Source organism: Ruditapes philippinarum, unplaced genomic scaffold, assembly GCF_026571515.1.
Source record: "Ruditapes philippinarum isolate M1 unplaced genomic scaffold, ASM2657151v2 ctg1516_1_1_1_1, whole genome shotgun sequence".
Taxonomy (NCBI): Eukaryota; Metazoa; Mollusca; class Bivalvia; order Venerida; family Veneridae; genus Ruditapes; species Ruditapes philippinarum.
This window is the reverse complement of record NW_026867184.1, coordinates 626,799-652,659: the sequence shown is the minus strand read 5'-3', so window position 1 is coordinate 652,659 and position 25,861 is coordinate 626,799. Positions and strand designations below refer to the sequence as shown.

At 32.8% G+C, this 25,861-nt stretch overlaps 1 protein-coding gene across 4 annotated transcripts in view; it reads left to right on the top strand.

Annotated features, from left to right (window-relative positions):
• The window catches only part of LOC132735176 (uncharacterized), a 30,861-nt gene extending 7,485 nt beyond the window's left edge, over positions 1-23,376 (top strand). For 2 of the 4 annotated variants that reach the window (XM_060722096.1, XM_060722094.1), the window contains exons 2-12: positions 4,169-4,922; positions 8,973-9,042; positions 13,274-13,354; positions 14,304-14,397; positions 14,821-15,045; positions 18,570-18,772; positions 19,123-19,220; positions 20,370-20,402; positions 21,616-21,729; positions 22,277-22,389; positions 22,860-23,376. In XM_060722096.1, the coding sequence (XP_060578079.1) occupies positions 4,169-4,922; positions 8,973-9,042; positions 13,274-13,354; positions 14,304-14,397; positions 14,821-15,045; positions 18,570-18,772; positions 19,123-19,220; positions 20,370-20,402; positions 21,616-21,729; positions 22,277-22,389; positions 22,860-23,268 (2,194 nt within the window). In that variant the 3' untranslated portion in view covers positions 23,269-23,376. Of the gene's footprint in view, positions 1-448; positions 787-4,168; positions 4,923-8,972; positions 9,043-13,273; positions 13,355-14,303; positions 14,398-14,820; positions 15,046-18,569; positions 18,773-19,122; positions 19,221-20,369; positions 20,403-21,615; positions 21,730-22,276; positions 22,390-22,859 lie in introns of those variants that run through there. The other 2 variants (XM_060722097.1, XM_060722095.1) reach the window with 2 other exon arrangements.
• The last annotated feature ends 2,485 nt before the right edge of the window (positions 23,377-25,861 follow it).

Sequence of the window (25,861 nt, the reverse complement as noted above, 5' to 3'; positions counted from 1 at the left end):
TACGGTGCGAATGACCGTATATAAGCTTTTACATTACATTACGTGAAGTTAGATTTAGCGCATGCGCGTTTTATTTTACGTAGGCCGATGTAAGAATTTAGAATAAGGTTCTAACATTTCTTAATTAACATTTTGTAACTCTCAAGGATATTTTATACAATTATAAGGCCTGAGATATCCGACTACATACTTGCAAAAACTTCCTGAAAGAAAGGCTATATTTTAAAAGAAGGTCCCCGATTTTAATGTACTCGTGGAATCGTTTTAACCTTGGCTAGTCAAATGACAATTTTACTTTTACCCCTTAAAACTTGTGTTTTTTGAATTTGTCCTTCGTCTTTCAAAGAATCATTTTATAGTTCCTGAATTATTATTTTGGTGAACTTGTGATTTACAAATTGACATGCGCTGTCTCGGATCAGTTTATATCATGTATTTATCCTTCATAATTTCACTCGATTATGGTAATCTTGTGTTTGAAAATATCTCCCCTTGACAAGTATTTTAACATGAAGATAAAAAGACTCTGTCAAATTAAATTAGTTTAAAGATTAACTATAAATTCTTGGATGAATAGCGTTCAAGTTTGAAGGGTAAAAAAAAAGATTGAAAAATTTGCATTGGTCGATTGACTGCACAGTTATTTAATGAAATGAGCAAATCAACCTGGACTAAACTTGTTAAAATTCACAGCGGATTAACATAGGAATGTTCTTTTTAATATTTAAACAAGTTTTGACATTTATTTTTCTAAAATAAAATAAATTAGGATTGATAAAGGGAAATGTAAGTGTAGTTTTTTTTTTAATATTTTATTACACAAAGAAATACGTTACAGTAACTCGTTCATGACTTTGATGTACATTGCATTGTTGGTAATTAGGGTTAGGAGACCAGTGTTTTTGTAAAGGGATTAGCCTCATGATTCTGGGAAAAAATATCGCTAAAATTGTTAATTTGGGAAGTAAAAACGTTGGTGTTAGTTCAGAATTTTAGGAAAACTGCATGATTCTTAAGAAAATTTCTGTTGTGAAGTGACCTTTTATAGGTCTCTGTTATATAAGGTGAAAAATTACTGGTGACAGAACACGGTAAGTTAAAGAATAGAACAAAACTCTCGGATAAAGTTTGTGATTTTAAATTACTATTAGAGTACCAGACATTTACTAGTTTGTGTTGCCGGATTTTTATTTGTTGTTCTTGTTGTTGTATCTGTGTGTGTTTTCTTCATCATTATTCTATTATTTTATTTTTCCACAAACGAACTTCATCGGGGAGTTGGAGGAAGTTTACGGAAGGTCGGTTGTTCTACCCATAATGCAGTGCCCGCTCGTATTTATAATAATGAAGGTTTTATTGCACCAGTAACACTAAAGTCGCGATATGATATTTTAAGCGTTGGTTTGACTTAAATTACCACTATATTATTAATGAAAATGTTTCAATTATTAAAAAAATCAATAATCAGGAAATGGTAAGTAAAAGATGGAGCCTCAAATACGTTTTAGCATCATGTTTAATTTTGAACTAAAATGCAGAACTCGTCTTTAAACCTAATTGCGAGCTCATTGAAAAACACTTAATTGAAATCTTAAAGTCACTCTATATCTAAATATTTACTATGTTAATACTTTATTTAGTGTACTTTAAATAATAAAAACAGATTTCAATAAGAAGTTTTAGAATCACATCTGAGGGTGTGCGTGTACAAATAAAAGTAAGCTTAATAATAGGGATTTGATTGTTTACTTTTCAAGTCCGATATTGTGCCTTCAAAGGCCCGTTATATAATGTTAAACTGTTATATTTATATTTTCTATTCAATGAAAGAGAAGAGAAAGTGTACATTAAACGTTAAGTGTTTGTTGTAGAGAATCATAAAATCCGGTAAATTTACCTTAAGTCAACATTTTTAGAACTTAATTTTGAAGAAAAAGGTGCTACTGGTGACTTTACCTTTTTATGATTTCTCACGGTCAAAAAATGTTTTTAATATATCGTGCTATTTTGCACCATTAAATTTAGCTGGAGTTCGCAAATATCTTTATAAAGTTACGGAGTTCAGACAGGGACATAATTTGATCTTAGTGAAAACAAGTCGCTTTAAACGATTGAGGAACAATTTAATAATTAACAAACAAGCCACACAAACAAGAACATTCAGTATTTTTTCTATTTTTTTTTTTATTTGCGTAAATAATTCCCACAAGACAAAATAGAACAAACAAAAATACATAGTAACTTACAGCATACTCCGATCTTGTCACATAACACTCATTACTTCGTTAACATTCGGGATATTCCGCCACGACTTATTAAACATCAGCAGCACGTACTGAATTTATTCATGCTCAGTTGAAAAATATTTTTAAAAAGGGTGTTTTCATTCTAGAATTCATATTTTGATAATATTTATAATAAAACGGTCTTTTTCACCCGAGAAGAAAATATATAATTTTGTACGAATGTTGATTTATAATATTATTATATCTAATATTTAAAGGGACTCCACTGCGGTTTTTTGACATGACCGGACTGGTAATAGTTTTTCGAGATTATTACTCCATTTGATGTAGATCTATACCAATAACTTATGTTCAAAAGCACATCCGTTTTTTTTCCCAGAATAATCATTCTAATTGTGAAAAATGACCCAAAAATGAAAAGCGTTGCAACGCTTTTCATTCAAATCGGAAAAAGACTAGCACAAACGTACGCAATTCAATGTAGTTCTGGGTATATGTCTTAGTTATCTTTTGTATATATTTCTGTTTTAAGTGTCTCAGTTGATCTATGTGAGAAATTAAAATTTTATGTTCTTAGACTTTTGGAGGTCTTTGGAGTTCCTTTAATTTAGCTATTTGCTTGAAACGAAACATTTGTACATTTGTTATTTGTTAAGAAGCTCCTCTGATATATACTGAAATTTTCAGCCGCTTATAATATATCAGATTTTGCAAAATACGCAGTGATTCTTAATCAGAAGTTATAGCGGAACACATTTCTTTCTTTCTTTCTTTCTTTCTTTCTTTCTTTGTTACATTCTCAATGAATATATGTTGAGGAAATAATATTTCATTTATTATACATATTTTCTTCCTCATGTCATGCCATATATGTTCTGTTCTGTATTTAGCTATCGTTTATATATCTGAAACAGTTTACCTTTATTTTCGTAGTACATTTTTTTTTTGTATTTGTTTTGTATTAAAGGTATAATTAATGTTATCCTAATAAATTTTAAACATGAACCTATTTCAAAAACATATTTCTAATTAGAAACCACCTGTTTTAAAACACTCCAATTTGAGTTGTATTATAGATACGTGAAGTAAAATCACTTTATGACAATTCAAATTCTGTTAAAACGTTTTCATGAGGTGGTCTTAACCGTCAAGTAATAACCTTTTTGTTACCCTATTCCTATTCGTTTAATTGCCCTTTTTTCAAAATTCAATTCAACATTTATCTATAGGTTTGTCTCGGTAAGAAACGTGTGAAAATTGTCTATAGAAACAATTCAAGATTAATTTAATCAAGTGGCATTTATAAGAAAATTCTTGTGGCGTGGATCATTGAAAAACGAAATAAAACCCAATAATCATACCACTTGCATCATTTAACTTTCACTGAAGAGAATTGACCTATAGCTAATAACATAGAAAATAAATCTTTCTGAAAATGATTGCACGTAAAAAGTGTCAACAGGGGGGTTACTTTCCTCTTTGAATTCACTTTCAACGTGTTATTTTATTACTACTTGTTCAAGTTATAAACCTGTTAGATCAATAACAAAATGAATTCATTACATTGAAATCTATCGACTCAACGGATGTCAAACTGTGGCAATGTTGGTTTTATTTTCTTCAAAACATGGACTGACGCTCGTAATAATAAGAAGTATTGTTCATTTTTTTCACAGATCAGGTTAAAAGTTAAACAGAAGTCATTGTTGCAAACGAGAATACGTCAATCACATAGCAATGTGCCTTATTGGTCATTTTAAAGCACAATGTTGAGTTTGTAATGGGAATTCTATATATTTCACTTCCCACATTTAGCTGGATTAATCGGTTAATACCTTTAGTTCAGCAAATAATTTATGTGATTTTGACGTATCTCAGAAACTAGAAAACATTTTAAGAATTCGCTCTTTATTGTCTTACAGAGACATGTTTGATGTTGTCAGGGCCGCCAAAGATGCGAAAAATTTCGAGGAAGATTCAAATTATTACCATCAGGTAGAACAATCAATAAAAGAACCGGAGAAAGATGAAGAAAAGAAAGATGCTGCGCCGGTGTTTAACAAGCGTCTCTTCGCGTCACAGGGAGCCGTCATTATTACACAAGAAGCGCGTCGGTTGATGGCGATAAACGCGGCAGCCAATGAAAAGTGTGATTTAGATTCACTGCTGACTAAAACGGAAGTGCAATGTTTGAGATGCGTTGTGGATGGTTTAAAACTCATTCATAAGGGACAGGACTTCGTTAAGGATGTTTTAAGTAAGGTGGTATCGTATGAGATCTACAAAGCTTTTGAATATGTGTCGATTAAAGATTGGGAGGACCATCTGGCATGTTATTATATTCTTAACGGAGCTGTGGAAGTGACCTATGATTTAAGGTCTACAGAATCGCGAAATGTATTCCAAGCTAATATCATTTACAGCCATGGCACTGGTGAGTATTTGGGACTCGTCAGTGCAGAGGGGCCAACAGAGGATCTTGCACCGCCGGCAACCATTTACACAAAAGAGCTCACCCAATTTATACGCGTGGATAGACAACGGTTCCATAAATTGATGAAAAAGGCTACAAAATTGATCGACAAAAGGAAACGAGATTATATTTCTAGTCATAGTTTTCTGGCCAGAACCTCGGATGATGTTAAAGAAAAGATTCTTCATAAACTAGCTATACAGGTAAAACATTGCTTATTTTGTTAACCCAACTTTTATGGTATAAATTTATTTGCCGCAAGAATCCCAGAAACCAGACTCACTCCAGACGAGTGTTATTCTTCAAGCTGGCATAGTAGAAATGTTCACTAACCAATGAACGTGTACAAGTGTTAGTATTTGAAATTATTTTTGTCTAATAGGATGGCAGTACATGTATTTCAAATGAATCGCAAAACATTTAGTTTAGTAAATCGGGAAACTGTTAATCAGTCTAGTACAGCGACTGTTTATAAAAAAAAAAATTTAAAACGCTAAGTTGGTTAAAATTTATTAGTACGTATACGTATTTGCAAAATTTAATTTAATTTTGTAAATGCGTATACTGATAAACTTAAACCTAGACTAATTAAAGCCTCAACTGAAAGACTCGAACAAATTTTACCTTCGCGATACACATATAACTCGAAACAACGAAAACACATAAATACGATGTCGAAAAGTCGATATAATGGAACCACGACGGTGAAAAGTCAAAGATACGATGATGAAAAGTCGAAGGTTCGGTGGTGATAGGTCGAAATAACGAAACCACGATGGTAAAAGGTTAGAAATTGATAATGAAAACAAGAAATTATATCAAGTTTTCACCATCGTGGTTTCATTTTTTCGGGTTTTCAACATCGTGCTTCTGACTTTTCATCATCGTGGATTCGTTAGTTCGACGTTTTATTATCGTTCTTTCGTGTTTTCGTTGTTCCGTGTTATGTGTGTCGCGATTACCCTAACGGGACACCGTAGTTTTATATAAAACAATGTGCAATTGGACTGCAATATTTTAAATTAATCGCAACACTTTCACTTTGGCAAGTCGTTCAACTAAAACTCAATCTAGTAATTGAGTGTTTATAAAAAATAATTTCAAATGTACTTTACCAATTTAATGTTGTAAATACTCACAAATGAACACTTACTACTTAAAAATGCTTCATCATTATCTTTCTTATTTCAAGTGTTTAAAGATAGCATTTAGTTATTGCAGTTTTCTTAATATATGCTTACAAATTTCATACTACCTATTTTTGATTGAGATCATCGCATGTAAAGTGTAGGATTTTTGATATTTTGATAAAGGGGGTTTAAATTAAAAGAAAAAAAAAACGGTCGTGCAATTTTGTAAAATGAAATAGATACAGTATCGTAAACCTTGAATGTCGCGATACAATATACGTTATAGAAAAATGTAATTCACTTTAATTGCTCAAAAAATCGAAGCATACACCGCAATATGCTGTTAACTAAAATTTGGTGAAGGCCAAACAAATCCACTGTCAAAAGTAAAAAAAATAGTTTGATAAAATTAATGTCTATGCTCGTGGCAAATTTATATTTTAAAATAAACTTTATGATTACTTACAAAACAATTACAAAATAATTTTGTATGGGTTTGTTTTACACGGGGCGGAATTTTTCAGTGCTTCGTTAAAAAACAAAGTTCTTTTAAAATTCTACGGCGTCATTCTTGTTTTGACAAAAGGAATACGTAATTTATACATGTAATAAAAACAAAGTTAACTAGGTACTCCTTGATGTATAACTTGATAGTCATCCTAAGTACTTATGTTGCTTATAATAAAGTCTCTATTTTGTGCTTCAAAATTCGTACCCACCTTAAAAGTTCAATTTTGTTGATATATCACGATCTAAGTCGTCGTGAATCAGTGCTTGATCATCCATAAAACAGAAAATATATGGCATAGAAGGAGTCTTAAAGCATTTAGTACTTAACTTTTATATTCAATGAACAGGATCGTATTATTTATAACGGAAGAAATGAAGAGGTCATAAACTAATAAAAAAGAAAGCCTTTTAATACAGGTATATCATTTGTCAAAGACGTCTGCCTGAGTTAATTTCCCGCTTGTATTCATTTACTATTGATGATACACACGAATAACGAGGTTTATAAAGTATGATAAATCAGTCTGATGTATGAAATTTGATTCTAGATATAATTCGAAATGGATTAGATTTTAATGACGTCTGAATTAATAGAAATATGGATGAAAGGTGTAACGACACTAAATTGCAAAATGGCGCGAAACAATATCACAATTTCGCCTTTCGATCAAATTCTATACGAATATCCCTGTGTTAATTGAATTTCTTTGCCATTACACATTTTTAACCATTATTTCTTAAAAAATACATTTAAATTTCACATCATGTATATGCAAATTTTTGCAAAAAAACCCCAACTCTTCGTTTTTTTAAATATTGCCTTTTATGGAGTGTGTTTACTTAGTTAATTAGTGTATTGGTATCTTTTTTTTTCGTAATGTGCGTTCATATTTTTCTCATATGAGCCGCGTCATGACAAAATCAACATAATGGGTGCGCAGGCTGGTCTGGATCTATGCTGGTCGCAAACCCATTATGTTGGTTTTGTCGTGACGCGGCTCATATCTTTTCTATTCAGTAGTTACAGACACGTTTGTTTAATTTCTTAAATGTAAAATACAGAGCGTAATAGACAGAACTGTTTAATGTTCAGCATGATATACAATATGAGCATACATTGTATGGCAATATGTAAATAATCATATTGATCATTATAAAGTGACAATATTAACATTGAGTCTGCTGGCAGCACTATATTATACCTATGCGACCTGAGCAGACCAGGATCGGGCGACACATCCCTGCTCTATGATCATGGTCTGCACGGTTCGCTTTTCAACAAGTACTTACTTTGAAATTTTCCCTAAAACGATAAATGGTTTTGTTCAGAATGAAAAATGGACATGTCTATTTCAGATATATAGGGTAGTAAGAGTTAAAACATGGTTAAATACAATATAGGAAGATGAATATTCGCCTTTATAACAAACCACAATTTAATGTAAGCAACTTCTTTCCTTTTTAATAGTGTTTAACTAATCTATAATTAATTTGAACATACCATTTTTCGTTGAATTTAATATTTATAAAATAAACTAATTTATCATTTTTGGAAAATTCGTTTTAAATATTCCTTTAATACTTCATTAGATCAAAAATATTTGATTACATAATGCAAGAATTTCATCTCCAAAATCGTAAGATGTACTGTATGTACAACAACACGTATACTTAATAATCCCTATCATCTTATAATTAATATAAACAAATCATATATAATATTCCCAATAACCCTTGCTTGATTTTTATCATTTTACAATATATAAGGACAAAATTATGTATGTATCCAAAACTGTTCTATTCATTCAAGAAATTACATTTTGTGTCGGCAACTGTTACAAATTTTAAGGATTATAAAAAGAATATGCAGATGTGTTTCCTTTGTGTATCTAGAAACCCTATTAATTTAAGTTTAAATAGATGTACATTTGGATGATTGTTGAAAATTTAGAATGATTGATTATAGTGCTGTTTCGGGTCATTCACGCAAAATTAATTTATAACGAACGACAATTTATAAAAGCCAGACTACATTCTTCCTTTTATAACAGCTGATCAAGAATGAAAATTTATAGAACAGAACATACACAAATTCACCGTTTTTACAGCGTATTTCATTGTTATATGAAATATAATATTTTTATATTTTAATTTTATTATGTTATATGTTATATATGCAAAATCACTGATAATGGACAGTCAATTAAAGAAGACAAAATAAATTGAATTGGCAATTTGTCCGTTCGGCCAATCATTTCAAACCCTTCGCTTTTTCATTCCAGTTTTCAAAGACTGTGAAATTTTCGAATCATTTCAGTTTTTTGTTTTCTTATATACTTAGCGTCATTAATTTAACATAAGTAACGTTCATTACCTCAGTAATAAGAAACGTACTTTTTAAAAAGAAAATATGGTCATTTTGTATACAATGATCATTTCAACAAAATGCGGATTTTAATGAATTTATTTCTTGAGGCTGTGAAGTACTGATATTTTAAGTCTGGCCTTTGTTTATATAAGGTAATTAAAAGATATGCCACTAATATACCGAATGCGTCCGTGTCTTTATGTAAGTTTTTTCTATTTAACCAAAACCTCACTTCTTCATTTCAGGAATATCCGGCCAACAGGGTTTTGCTATCACAAGGGGAAGTAACCGAGTATCTTTTCATAATAATGTCAGGTAAGTTATTTTCCTTTAAATTATAAGTTCCTTTTTTTAAAAGAAGATTCACCACGGCTGTAATTAAAGTCGTGGATTTCAGAACGAATATTAATAAAGTTAACATCCTATCTAAAATACTGTTACTAATATCTGCCCACCTTTTTGTGGGTTAATTAGTGTATTACCCGCGTGACGAACTTACGTCATGTCGCCAAGATGGACACCTATTGTTGTTAAACCGTTACATGCTTCATAATTGTGTGATATTAGTTAACGAAATATTTTTACATGGCTACTTAGTTTAAATCAATAAATATTTGAAACACTTTGCGAGTGTGAAGCTAGAAGTATTGTATGACTAAACAGTAACACTTCACAAGTGTTTCCCTGGTCCAGTTTATATGGAACGCCTGGACTGTCTTATGTGTAGAATGACTGATATACATGGTTAAATGTCATTCTATTGTCTCCTAGGTACAATATGCTGGGTAAAAACTCCAATATACTGGGTGGAAATCCAAATGCGCTCAGTTATTGAAGTGTTATGTTGTGTGCTGACTGTATTTTATTCAGTCAAGTCAATGTATTGTCGGGTGCATTAGTCGTTATGTTCAGTTCTTAAAACAAACAGGCATGTGGTAACACAATTATGTTGAGTTAAAAAGATATGTTGTAGGGTGTGACAGTTATTATGTTCGGTTAAAATAGCTCTTCTCATCATGTTCGACCATGAAAATAAACAGTTGAGTGGTACTATCATTTCGTTTGGCTGCGGCAGTGTATTATTGGGTGATACTTTTATTATTTTCAGTTGCAATGACATGCTGTTGGGTGCTTAATTCCTTCTGTTCAGTCGTGAAATAGAACTGTTGAATAGTACTATCATTATGCTCAGTTCAGATGATATACTGTTCGGTGCAGAGGTCATTCTGTTCAGTTCAGATGATGTACTGTTCGATGCAGAAGTCATTATGTTCAGTAGAGAACACAAAATGTTGTGTGATACCGTTATTATGTTCAGTTCAGATGATATACTGTTTGGTGCAGAAGTCATTATGTTCAGTAGTGAACACAAACCGTGTGTGATACCGTCATTATGTTCAGTTCAGATGATATACTGTTCGGTGCAGAAGTCATTATGTTCAGTAGTGGACATAAACTGTGGTGTGATACCGTCATTATGTTCAGTTCAGATGATATCCTGTTTGGTGCAAAGGTCATTATGTTCAGTAGTGAACACAAACTGTTGTGTGATACCGACATTATGTTCAGTTCATGTGATATACTGTTCGGTGCAGAAGTCATTATGTTCAGTTCAGATGATGTACTGTTCGATGCAGAGGTTATTATGTTCAGTAGTGAACACAAACTGCTGTGTGATACCGTCATTATGTTCAGTTCAGATGATATCCTGTTTGGTGCAGAGGTCATTATGTTCAGTAGTGAACACAAACTGTTGTGTGATACCGTCATTATGTTCAGTTCAGATGATATACTGTTCGGTGCAGAAGTCATTATGTTCAGTAGTGAACACAAACTGTTGTGTGATACCGTTATTATGTTCAGTTCAGATGATATCCTGTTTGGTGCAGAGGTCATTATGTTCAGTAGTGAACACAAACTGTTGTGTGATACCGTCATTATGTTCAGTTCAGATGATATACTGTTCGGTGCAGAAGTCATTATGTTCAGTAGTGAACACAAACTGTGGTGTGATACCGTCATCATGTTCAGTTCAGATGATATACTGTTCGGTGCAGAAGTCATTATGTTCAGTAGTGAACACAAACTGTGGTGTGATACCGTCATTATGTTCAGTTCAGATGATATACTGTTCGGTGCACAAGTCATTTGACAATGCGCTGAGTGGTCATACAATTATGTTGGGTTCATTCGGATATCTTCGCGTCAAACAAGATGGCGGGCGGGAGCAACTAATTTCCATAGGTCACGTCGAGGCTAATGACCACTAAATTGCCAAAACAATTTTCTTCCCCGTAAATACCATCGGGAGCTTAAAAACGTTATTTCCATAAATTGGACAGATCGTATGGCATATTTAATACCCAATGGGTATTTTATCAAGTTAATTTATGACTATACTATACTGTTACAGTCATAATGGGCACAGTATATAAAACTTAAAATATGGGTAAGGGTAGCCTGTTCAAGTCACACATGACCACCGTAAATAAAACTTAAAATATATGTGTTGGTAACTTTTTAGACTCACAAGTGGACACATCAAACGAAATTTAAAATATGAAACATAATATACAAGTAAGGCAAACCTATTTGAGTCACACATGGCCACAGTATATGGAACGTTAAATATAAGTATGGAAACCCCATTTGAGACACACATGACCACAGTAAATGGAACATTATATATAAGTAAGGGTAGCCTAATAAAGTCAAACATGGCCAAAGTATAAAGAAAATTCTATATAAGTAAGTGAAACCTAATTGAGTCACACATGGCCACAAGATATTAGACATACTGTTTAACTCAGGGAAATGTATTTGAGTTTAATTTTATTAAGCTACCCTTACTTATCTTACTTATATATAATGTTCCATATACTTTAGTCATGTGTGACTCAAATAGATTTTCCTTACTTAAACATAATGTTCCATATATTTTGGCCTAGTGTGACTCAATTAGGTTTCCCTTACTTATACAGAATGTTCTTCATAATGGGGGTATGTGTGACTTTATTGCGCTACCCTTACTTATATTTAATGTCTATATACTGTGGTCATGTGTGACTCAAATAGGTTTCCCTTACTTAAATATTATGTTCCATTTATTGTGGTTATATGTGACTCAAATGGGTTACCAACACATATATTTTAAGTTGCATATGCTGTGGCCATATGTGACTTTAATAGGCTACCCTTACTTATATGCTCCATATACTGTGGCCATGTGTGACTCAAATAGGGTTCCCTTACTTGTATATGATGTTTTATATTTTAAATTTCGTTTGCTGTGTCCATTTGTGACTCTTATAGGTTACCAAACAGATACATTTTAAGTTTTATTTACGGTGGTCATGTGTGACTTTAACAGGCTACCCTTACCCATATTTTAAGTTTTATATACTGTACCCATTATGACTGTAACAGTAAAGCATAGTCATGAATTAACTAAATAAAATACCCATTGGGTATTTAAAAGTCCAATTTATGAAAATAACGTTCTTAAGCCCCCGATGATATTTACAGGGAAGAAAATTGTTTTGGCAATTTAGTGGTCATTAGCCTCGACGTGACCTATGGAAATTAGTCGCTCCCATCTTGTTGCCCGAAAATATCCGAATGAACCCAACATAATTGTGGTATCACACAACAGTTGTGTTCACTATTGAACATAATGACCTCTGCACCGAACAGTATATCATCTGAACTGAACATAATGATAGTACCAAAAAACAACTGAACATAACGACCTTTGCACCGAACAATACATTGACTTGACTGAAGAAGATGATATCAGCACACAAGATAATGATAGTACCATTTAAGATAATGATTGTATCATTTAACAGTTCTATTTCACGACTGAACAGAAGGAATAAAGCACCCAACAGCATGTCATTGCAACTGAAAATAATAAAAGTATCACCCAATAATACACTGCCTAAGCCAAACAAAATGATAATACCACTCAACTGTTTATTTTCATGGTTGAACATGATGAGAAGAGCACCAAACAGCATATTATTATAACCGAACATAATAACTGCAACACCCTACAACATATCTTTTTAACTCAACATAATTGTGTTACTACATGCCTGTTTGTTTTAAGAACTGAACATAACGACTTATGCACCCGACAATACATTGACTTGACTGAATAAAATACAGTCAGCACACAACATAGCACTTCAATAACTGAGCACATTAGGATTTCCACCCAGCATTTTGTATCTCGGACTCAACAGAAAGACATTTAATCAGGTATATCATTCATTCTTAACATAAGACAGTCCAGGCGTTCCATAAGTTTACACGTTAAATACATCGATGGTTGTCATAAAAGTCCTATTAGCTTTATAAACCTTATTGTGATAAATAAATATTACTGGGACATAAAATGATACCACCTACACTCCCTCGACTGCCCCACCCACTTCTAAAAAACGCAAGCACATTATTTTGGTATCACTCACACGTGAAAATTACGCTACATCATCTACAATAGCTGTGATCTAAAACTTAATGTTATTTAATTCCGTTTAAGGACGCTGCCAAACGTACCGGGAAGTTCATATACCGGAAGCTGATAAAGAAGCACTTTTCTACCTCACCAGTAGAGATCCAGGTACAAAGCAATTTATTTCTATGTTTTCGAAAGAATTCAATAACATTTTAAACCTTATAATATGACCATACGAGCATCTCTCTATAATGTTTCTGGTGTGTTGTTCTTGTCTCGAAATTTGGGTCTTAAATCAAGTCTTAAGCCTTAAATGGACAGTTTGGTGACTTTTTGTCATGTCTTATTATATTTGCTAGTAAAGTGCTTTCTTATGAAAACGTACTTTAAGGTTTTGGTTTATTATTTGAATACATTATCATTTATTCATACAAATAAATACGTTTGTCATGGGCCGACGACATTTTAAATCAAAGTATCTCAATGACACAAATAAAGGCGGAATACATACTAGGGTAATAACAAACAAAATATATTTCGACTACTAACTTATGTTTAAAAGTATGGTTTTGAAAAAAAAAATGCGGAAAAACCTTACTTTGATTGGAATTTGGGATAAAAATATTGCCTGCTCTTCATTTGGAAGTACGAAATGTAGATCGTCTCCCGCGGTTTTTTCTTATTTCGTGAACGTGTTCGAGACCATTATCCCACAGGCACGAGTATCAGACCTGGGAAGAAAAAATATGACCAGATTGATAAAAAACCTGTGTTCATCTTAAAAGTGTCAAAAACCAATTTTTTTTGTAAATTATGACCCCCTTTAAAATATACTCTTAGTTATAGTATATTTTTAAAGGGGTCATAAGTTAATTTTTTTTTGGTTTTTGACACTTTTAAGATGAACACAGGTTTTTTATCATTCTGGTCATATTTTTTCTTCCCAGGTCCGATATTCGTGCCTGTGCATTATCATATAGAATTGAATGGAAGGGACTAACGTTTTCGTTACGACTAACGGTTTCATATTTTTCACGATTTATTTTGTATTTATTTAATTAATTAATTATTTATTAATTAATTAATTAATTAATGTTCTCATTTTTTGTTTCAGATGATTTCTTTGGCGAGGAGTGTGTTCTAGACAATGCGCCAAGTTTATGTACTGTAGTGACTGCCTCAGCAACTACTGTTATAAAACTTCATCGGTAAATAAAACATATTCTTCTTTCTAGTATAATAATAAGTTTTATTCCAGAATGCATACAAATACCCCTTTTTTCATTATAACTTCATACAAGTATAAAAGATATCAAAGGCCCTTCAGATGGAAAGTTGTTATTTTGAATAGTCATAGTAAGAGTACAAAAGACGAATCCCTTAATTGAATGCAATTTTTTTATAGATGTGTTTAGTCGATGTAGTTGATTGTCTAATTTCAGCATATCAGGTATTTCAAACCCAAATATTATATAAAAATATTTTCCCTTGGAATTGCCAATTGCGATATATGTTTGCGTTCAAGATTATTCTGCCAGTGATGTCCTGTCGTAGAATATATCTGACAGGAGCGGGCATCTTAATCTAAAAATCATTTAATATTATAATAATCACATTTGATTTATTCTCAGATCGGCATTGAAAATGGTCAACAGAGATAAACTCTCGCGCTTTATCGATGAACTACGTCATGATATTCCTGGAGACGAGAATTTAAGAGATCGTGGATACCGGGATTCTATGTGGAATAAATATAAACATACTCAAATAAAGGGATCTCTAAAAGAAGGTGGAAAGCTGCAATATCTGAGTCGACCAAACAGTGCTATGGTTCGTGAACGCCCTCTTGAAGATAGGTAAATATACTTTTTATTAATTAAAATTATACCTCTCTGTAAGAATAAAAGGATAATTAATGTTGAATACTCTGATTTGCCATCTTCCGAAAATGCATGGGTAAGGTTTAAGAGGTAGGCCCTATATTCAGTCGGGCATACTTCCTGATCGGGAAACAAGGGGATTCCCCTTCAAGGCTTCCCGATCAGGCAGTAAACGTCAAAATCCTTCCCGATCGGGAAGTTTTTTGGCCTATTTTTACGTAGTTCAGGAAAAATGGCCGCTGCATAATAGTTTTCAACCCACTTCAATATGAACATCACATTTAAGTGCAGAAAAGATACATCTAAAATCCTACCGAGTCATTTTCTTTTAAAATGCCTAAAACTAAAATTATCTGAAAGTGAATTTGAGTGAAGTTTTACGATTTTACTAAGAAGTAGCGGCTTCCCGTTTTGGAAACACTGTTTCCTGATCAGGCATCTAGCATAATATTCACCATTAAATGTTTTCCGTTTGGGAAGTTTTCTTCTTTAAGTTAGCGCATTCTATTCTGGAATTATTGCTTGGGACAACACCAACGAATAAAGGTATCTGTGCAACAAATCAATATGTGAGTCATGGTGTGAATGTTTTGAAGTCTGAAGTGTCTAGCATTTCAGATACAAATAATAGCATCATAGGTGGTGTCTTCTTAAATTTTGTAAAAATGAACATTTGAATATATTCGAATATGGAAAAACTAATATTCGAACATCAATGTAAGTTCTTATTCGTTCCCGGCCCTAGTTATTTTTATTATGCCCCACTTCGAAGAAGAGCGGGTATATTGATTTGCTAATGTCCACACAATATCTGTATGGCTATAAATTGCATGTATACAATTTTATGTTGAAAAAAAAATGTTATGTTATGTTAATGTTGGTCGGCCAGTCCATTGGTAGACCTCAGTTATTATCTTAAAAACTATTAATCACAGAGTCTTCATATTTTACATACTATTGGTCATAACTATAGTAGATGAAACCTATTGATTTCAGGGTCACTTTGTCAAAGGTCAAGGTCACAGGGACCCTAAATGTCAGAATGGTTTCCGCTCATTATCTTGATAACTATTTCTCACAAAGTCTTAATATTTCCAAATGAATTAGTCATATGTAGAAGATGACACCTATGATTTTGTTGTCACTAGTTCAAAGGTCAAGGTCACAGGGGCCTTAAATGTCGGAATGGTTTAAGCTCATTATCTTTAAAACTATCTATCACTAAGTCATTATATTTCACATATTGATTGGTCGTAAGTAGTAGATGACCCTATCAATTTTGGGTCTTTAGGTCAATGGTCAAGGTCACAGGGACCTTAAGTATGTTTGTTTATCCGTCGTTAGACCACATTGATTCTGCTGATTATCTTAAAAGCTATTTATCAAAAAGGCTTTATATTTCATATATTGATTGGTCATAACTATTAGATAACATATATTGATTTTGGGGTAACTAGCTTAAAGGTCAAAGTTGCAGGTGTTTTAAATTTCGGAATCGTTTCCGCTCATTATCTTGAAAACTATTTATTAGAAAGTCTTTATATTTCACATATTGATTGGCCATAACTAGAAGATGACCCTTTTTGATTTTGGAGTCACTAGGTCAAAGGTCAAGGTCACAGTGACTTGAATGTCAAAATAGTATCCGCACAATATCTTGAAAAGTATTTTTCACAAAGTTTTCCTATTTCATGTGTTGATAAGTCATATGTGGTAAATGACCCTTATTGATTTTGGGGTCACCAGTTTAAAGGTAACAGGGTCCTTAAATGTCAGAATGGTTTGCGTTCATTATTTTGAAAACTATTAACCATTATTTGAGAACTATTTATCACTAAACCTTTTATATTCCACTTATTGATTGGTTATAATTAGTAGATGACCCCTGTCGATTTTGAGGTATTTAGGTCAAAGGTCACAAGGACGTTAAATGTCAGAATGGTTTCTACTCATTATCTTCAAAACTACCTGTTATCAAGTTTTTGTGTTTCACATTTTAAGTGTTCATAACTAGTAGAGGGCCCCTGTTGATTTTGGTCACTAGGTCAGAGGACAAGGTTACAATAACCTTGAATGTTCAAAGTAGATGCTCATAGTTACATTTACATGATAGTATATAATTTATTCCAGCTATTCTCCATTTTGTTTAACTTTCTAATGATAGATTTCATTCAATTTCAGCTAGAAAGGGGGGGGGCATATATGTCATTATGATATTTCTTGTTTTATTTATTTATTTTATCTTATATTTTATTCATTTTTTAAAATTAAGGTGGCTTAAAGGGTATGTTCTATATCTTACGAAATATTTAAATATTTATTAACAGCAAAATTATGCTGGTTCCATTATTATATGGTTGACTCCTGAAAAAGTAATGTAACATAGAATATCACTGTTATTAAATACAAATGAATCTTGTAAACAGGAACACAATACTGTTTTGCTATATTAGCCATTCGCGTTTAAGGCAATAAATTACCATATTTATTTCACACAATAATTTTGGAAGTATACTTTTTTAAAATTTTAACAATAATTTTTGCATCAGATATATAGCTTTATACACTTAAGTTTCAGAAATATGACACAGTCACTACAAACACATGTAGTATGTAAACACGTATTGAGCTATAGCCAAAAAAAAAAAATTATGTGAGCTCTAGTCAACATTTGAATTATTTAAGCTGCCTGGTAATTGTTTTGAGAAATAACACTCTATGCAATGTTGTTCAACATGTGCTTTACAATCTTAACAGTATGAAACTTTTGTATTGTAATGATGATTTTTGTACTGTCCGTCAAGTATAGCTAATGTTTTGATAGGTATTATTACGCCTAACAAGAACATAAGTTTCGCCAGATATATTCTACTCGTCGTGATTGATTTATGTGCCACATGTCTTTAAAAACTGACCAGGCTTGGCAATTTCTAATCATAAGGCCAGGTACTACTACAAATATAAGGTACTTCCAGATTGGGAAGCAATGTATCTTAAACTTTTAATGAAGAATATTTTGCTAGATGCCTGATCAGGAAGCAATGTTCCCAAAACGGGAAGTGGCTAGTTTTTGGTAAAATCTAAAAACTTTACTTAAGTTCACTTTCAGATTATTTTAATTGTAAACATTTAAAAAGAAAATGACTCGGTAGGATTTTAGATGTATCTTTTCTGAACTAAAATGTAATATTCATATTGAAGTGGATTGAAAATTGTTATGCACCGGCCATTTTTCTTAAACTACATAAAAAAGGCCTAAAAAACTTCCCGATCGGGAAAGATTTTGACGTTTGTTGCCTGATCGGGAAACCTTGAGGGGAAATCCCCTTGTTTCCCGATCAGGAAGTATGCCCGACTGATATTTGCATGTTATTTCAATAGCGTAAATGTTCACATATGACCTCGCATTTAATTAAAATCTTGAAACATATATAGAAGAAGTGAATATCTTTTTAATTGTTTCAAAGAGAAAAATTAAAATTGTTTCATCTTCTTTTAAGTGAGCTGTACATTGAAAACATGCGCCGATTTGTTATGAAAGGAAGTCAGTTTGAGCCAATGCGCGCGCAGTCTGCAAATACTAGTTTAACCGGAAGTCACCACAAAGCTCATAGACATAAGAAAAGGCCACATACGGCTTTTGCAAATCTTGTTATAGAAGCACTGGAGTCGTCGAGCGAGAGTGAAAATGAGAAAGAAAACGGTATGTAAATTAGTCTTAATTTATTCATGAATATAATGTTTGTGAACGACCTTGAACTTCATAATGCTGACATTTATTTTCACAAATACAAGCACGTAAACCGTTTACGTGCGAACCTTTGTGAACTCATTATGACATGATCATGGGAAAATTTTGCTTCGTACATTAAAATTTTACCTCAAACCGTCCTAAAAAAATGTCCTTGCATCATCATTAACAATTTGAACCTTTTCTATTGACCTCTTAGCCTTACCTTTTATACGAAAGTATTCAAAATCACGTCTCATTTGCTCAAGTTTATACCGATTTGATCGTTAACTAATATATTGTAACATATTATGAATTATTAGAAAGTCATGAAGAAGATAGTTCACATGTAAATGAAAGAGGACAGTCAACACTTATGACAGTAGAAAAGGCCAAAGAAATGGAGCAACATATTACAAAGGTAACATGATGTTATATATACATATATATATATACATTATAAAACCTACTAATCACAGACATATTTAAGATCTGTTATTAAAAGAATAGGTTGGAAAACATTAATAATTCTTATATTTACAAGACTAACCTTAAACTCTTCTTGTATTTATGTACCAGTCTATTGTACCCAAACTGACCCGGGACACAGCGGGAACTTTTGGATTTTCAAACCCTTCGATAAAAATCGCCCTGTAGAAAGTGCGTACACTTCGCTTTTTTAGCGCCATAATATAACCACCAAAGTGACCCTGCATTTGAGGACGGGTTTGGAATTTACTACCCCTTTCCCCCGCTATAAAAACCCCCCCCCCCCTTGGCCCGGGGAAAAGTCTTGGGTGTCTATTGACTGTGAAATTTTTTTTTAACTGGAAATTTTCTTTAGTTAATTTTTAAAAACGTTATTTTTCTTTTCCAAGGGGGTAGAATCATACAAATTACTTCGTTATCAGTGACGGGTATAGATTTTTGTCAGTTTTGCCCCTTCCCGGCCCGGTCTGTTTGCATCTCCTTTCCGGGGCCCTGTCTTTTTAAACCCCTTTGTATTTTTGAAATTCTTCATGTTAACAAGGGGAATCCTGAAATTTTCTAAAAAGGAAAGTCCGAAAACCCCAAATTGAAAAGAAAATTTTAAACATGATCCCAAAATTTAACTGCCCTTTTGGGTTTTCTGCGTTAATACAAAAAAGTAACATAGCGACATTAAAGTGCATACTCTTCTCTGCTTCCTGATGGTAATTAAAGCACATAAATTAGAATTTTTCACGCTAGTAAATATGTCCAGAGATAGCCAATATCTTTCTTAGACAATAAACAACCCTTTTTTGATCATTGAAGAATCTTTATAAATTTTACACATGAAGCACATGCGTTTACGTTGAGAAAAGTTCTGTTTTCATAATTTATAATAAAGATTATATTGAGGTGCAAGTAGGTTTTTTGTTCATGAAATTTTCTTGATAATTAACATTTATGACTTATTCTATCAAGTTGATCAGTTGTACCTCCCGTGCACACACGAACATGTATGGAGTTGGAGTTCAGTCAACTTAAAGTTTTAATTATTATATTCAGAGTAGGTTTTTACCTTGACCGTATACATTCTTTTCAGTCAGATCGGAGGGGTATTCACCTGTCACATAAGGTATATTGTGTGCTAGAAAATTCATCTGCTTTCACCTTTTCACCTTTTGTACATATGTATACAGTAAATATTTTTTATTCGTAGTCAGTTTTCAGGTCGTCGTCAAAATAACATTGCTATCATCACCGTTGCCATCAACAGCACCATCTCGTCTTCATTTTATCATCATCATTATCGACGTTGCCATTATCATCATCATCGTCGTCGTCGCCATCATCATCATCATAATAATCATCATCACTATTTCAGCGTAATCATCATCATGATCAACGCCGCCGCCGCCTTAGGCGTTATCACCGTGATTACCATCATCATCAAGGTCATTCTTTTTCTTCATCAACAACATGAAAATTTAAATCTTTATCATCATCATCATCATCTTCATCATCATCGTAAGTATTGTCAACAGATAATGAAGCAGTAGCGCTAGCAGATTCTGATCTTTTATATTTTCCAACCCTCTATTTCTCTACAGTACCCTTATTTGTTCTTGTTTTACATTTTCATCATCAAAATCATCTTTATAAATATATTTCTGTATATCTCTATATATGTATTCCCTTATTGTGATATGATCATTGATTATTGACGGAGATGACCGGTTTCTAATACTGGTCCTTTCTTTAAGATGAAGAGCTAGACACTGTGTTTGATACCTTATTTATACACCAGCTATTCTCTCACCTCACACATGATTAACGAACAAAATACCTGATTTATTTTGTTTCTATTTTACACTGATTTTATTATCATTTTGCAGCCCATACCAAGCAGAAATTGATTTACCTTATTGATTTATACACGTACTAAGATAAATTTAGATAATTGTTTATATACATGTATTGTAAAGTTCCGAGACATTCGTAATTCTACAAAATTAGTAAAAATTGATAAAACAATGATGTAGTCAATGTATTGTTTTTTGTTTGATTGCATAAGTCATAATTATGGCGACGTTCCAGCTTTACTGGTGCGGAATAACATCCGGTTCCCTTCCGTGCATTATTTCAGGCACGAACGGGCGCCTGAGTAGAACCACCGGCGTTCCGTAAGCTAAATGGATAGCTTCCTCACATGAAATAAGTCACTGTCGGGATTCGAACCCACAGCGGTGAGGGACAAGTGGTTTGAAGTCAACGACCTTAACCACTCGGTCAGGTAGTCATTGTAAATAACTTATACAATTTTACAGTGGATAATTGCATACTTTCAGGCAATGGAATCTAAAGAGGGTTTAATGAAACTTTTAGACGAGCCTGGAGAAATAAACTTACATCAGCGCCACGCTTGGAAAGCAGAGGGTTCCCAAGATACTCAAAATTTCATGGTAGGTGAACCGTGATATATGTATACGTGAATAAAATTGAAACTATCTCGTACACATACATTAGCGTGTATTGCGATTTAACGAGCTTTTCGTTATTCTCGGTGATAATTTCTTATTATGCTCCCCAAAGTCGCCGCTTTGTCCGTCCGTCCGGCTGTCCGTCCGTGCGCTTCTTGACCGGGTCATAACTCTGAAACTACAAGAAACAAGAAACTTTGTAGGTAGATAGATCTCATTGTGTAGAAGTACAGTGCATAAGAACCGTAAATCTGCATTGCCTAATTTTTGAGTTTTTGCCCTTTTTTCATTTTTACACGTTGGCCTTTGTCTGAAACTACAAGAGATATCAAAAAGTGTCCAAAACCTTTGCAGGGAGCATCAATCAGTTATATTTGATGAATCAAATAATTTGAAAATCTCAACAAAGAGTGTTACAGAGCCAGATTGTGCGAGGGAATCGTCAGTAGGGCGAATCATACATTAATATCTTAATGTAAACCAAGATTTAGACAACATTCTAGAAACTACATTGGTATTTTTGCTTCAGAAAAATGGTGTGTTGGTAACGATGACGTCAGAGGATATTGTGCGAAAGGCTAAAGCTTTGGCAGATACTTACGTGGATAAATGGAAACAAGGGTCCAATGAAAATGAAGAAGAGTAAGTTTATGTATTGAATTGCTCTCTTTCATCATATTATTATATTTAGTAAAGGGTGGACTCACAATATTATATACATCATGCAACTTCCATGAAATAGGCGTTGTGCAATTATTACTTTTTTGGTAAATTAAAATTGAAAGCCGGCGGTATATCAGTTTAAATTGTTTTTCCCTTTCTATTTGTTTTGTAACTTTAAGTTGATCGTCTAGTGGTCTAGTGCTAGTCACTGTAAAGTTCAATCAAATTTATGGCCGTTTTTATTCTTTCATTCTTCATCAGCTGGAAAGAATTATCTATCTATGTTTGGACTTTTTTCTGACTAAGTGAGTGTTCATGTAAAATAAAACAGTTATCGGGAACCGATTTTAAGCAAGTATAGTCTTTTTCAAATAAAGAAAATATTAAAATTCAAGTTGCGAAAACATATTGAATACGATTCTGTACGTTATTTGTTCTTATCTTTTTAGCTGGGATACTATCCTTCATGCTGAAAACAAACAAGCTAAAATGCTTATCACTGCCAACAGAATAAGAATTAAAGACCTGAAACGCCGTCTTGCGGACTTGCAAAAAAGGCGGGAAAAAGAAAGACAAAAATACAGACCAAAACGAGCGGGGTATTTTTCTGATGATGATGACGAAGAAGAAGGTGAAAATGAATCTGAGTATAAAGATAAAGAAAAGTGTGACACTAAAACATTATGTGTTGATTTTAATAACACTGAAGATACGGGGAAGGAATTTATTGATAAATCAGAAAGTGACGTTGCAAATGACATACCGGAAGTGATTGATGGAGATATGACTGGACCGGAAGTGACTGTTGGGGACATGACTGGGACACGAGGAATAAGTAGCTCTTCCTTGTCAGTGTAGCCAAATCAACATTTTGCCGTTGTTATCATATTGTTATTCTAATTTCACCGAAAGTGCAATTTCATAACATGTATAAAAACAATGAATAATAAAGAAATATATACATGATGCGACATAAATTGTTTACCATAAACGTTATATTTTATTATCCCATACCCATGCCGCTTTTGCGACGCCACAAAGATAGTATTGCATGGCCGTACGTATAATTTATTTTGATGTGACGTATAACTTGCGTTATACAAACATAGTGTAAAGACGCGATATGTCTTTACACTAAAGGGGTGTCAATGACAAATGATTCTTTTTCACTTTAAATAGTATTTTGGGTATGTGATAAAAAGAATAATATATTATTCTAGGTTCATTACTGAATTTATTAAAACTCGCTGAATTAAATTGTATTCTGCTCGTTCAATAAATTCAGTATTTAACTTACACTCCTTCAATATTCTATATTTATCACATACCACTGACGCTTTTGCGATTCCATAAAAAATCGTATCGCCTGGCCGTGCATATATTTTGACAGGACGTCTTTTGTGTTATACAAATATAGTGTAAAGACGTGCTAAATGTTAGCGTTAGACTATAAATTCAGTATTAAACTTACACTCTTTCAATGTCCTCAATGTATTAAACATGCATACAGTATATATTCATTCTGACGTTGCTACCTATGAACGGAAATCTGATTATTTAATAACAAGCATAAAAAATATAATCCAGATCTTTCCTGGGCTTTGTAAATAATGAATAAATGCAGGTATTTTGTACAGTTAAATAGAAGTAGTGGTGGTTAACCTATCATCGAATTGTTCTGAGGTTTCCGAATACTTCGTCCGCCATTTTTGTTTTTACCTTATTTAAACGTGATGATTTATCAAAACGGATATTAAAAAAAGTTACTTTTATGTTTATCTTCAATACTCTAGTTTTTACCAATGATTAAAATATTCATTTACTGATTTTCTTCTACATCATACTTCTACCGGAAGATTAATTTGCGGCGTCTTCAAGCAACAGTCTGAATTGTGTAGATGCTTTTGTTAAATGTTGTTTTTTCAAAAGCGTCCTAAAATCTTAATATAGCTTATAGAACCAGTCTAAGATTTTCAAAATGGCGGCACCCTGCTCACTAATATATTTTCGTAAACTTGTTTAAGGACTCTCCGCGTATATTCATAATTTTACTTTTCTTAACTTTCGTTAACGGTTGATTTTAAATTTTAATATTATTTACAGACACGGTCAAAAACATATATAACTACATTCTGTATTCATAATCATGTACCAGGTGACGAGAAATGTGTACGTTCTCATATGGTAATGTGTTATAGAAACCGAAAATCCTAAACGACAGAAAACAAATTTAAATTCTGAAATCTCTTTGTAAAATTTGTATATACAATTCTGTTATGTACTGTTTGTTAAAGAAAACCTCGTATTACAAAGAAAGTCTTGCAAATAACAAACTTGTCAAATACAGTGTAATTCACATTTTTAGTTGGTATGTATTTAGAATTTATTTAAAGCATTAACAGTGGCGAGAGATGAATGACCATTAGATCACGGACAAAAAGATCAACGACCCCTTACAACAAATCCGATGATCTTCTTTGAGCTAAGCAGGCAGTCATTTTATTTTACCTGTCCCTGACTCGGTTTGATTGAAACTACTGTACCTTCAAACATACATATATATAATTTGAAGGTCATTTTCTTTGATTTGTATTGATCATGGTACATGTGTATTCAGGTTTTAGATATTATTAATTGATCTTTGTTCTTAGTTCATACTCGTTTATTTGAGTTCGTTTGTGTTGGAAGCTAGAAGCTTATTGAAACAGTCTCGGATACATTCCTGGAACCAAACAGTACAAAGCAATGAGCGTTAAGTTTCTAGCTCATGGAAACAACGACTTGCCTCTGACGAGGTTTCAACCCACGCGATCAGCGTTTGAAAACTTGTCACAGAAGAAAGAGACTTATTTCAGACGTTTAAACTTAATCTGCTGAGTTTTTGTAATGAATTTTCCCAGCTTTGAAATTGGAATAATATGTTCAAAGTGTAGGAGCTTACGATACAACAATACAAAAAAAATGTTACAAACAGTATTGCCAAGCATTGAATTTGGAATGATATGATATAAAAATACAGAAATTGAGTTACAAACAGTTGACAACCTGGTCAGGCTTGTCTGACTCTTTACTTGTGGCCAACCAACTCTAAACGCTTTCGACTTCAGTAGGGTAAGATATAGACAGAATTTTGGATTTAAGTGTTAAGAGAGAAAACTGAATTCAAAGTAAGATACACGCAGTTTAACTATGTATTTATCGCTTTTCCAAACAACTTTCTACATTTGATTAAGAAAAAATCACTAGAACTGCGCAATTAAGTAAAAACTTATTTAATTAAAAGTGTTTCAGCATCTACAGTGTATACGGGTTTTCACAGTCCCAACGACAAAACAAATTAAGCTGCCATCATCCTCTCATTGATTCATTGATCTAAACGTTCTAAACGTGCTTTATATTGTATGTTCTGATTAATTCATTGGATAGCTAATGATTATATAAAAGTATTTCA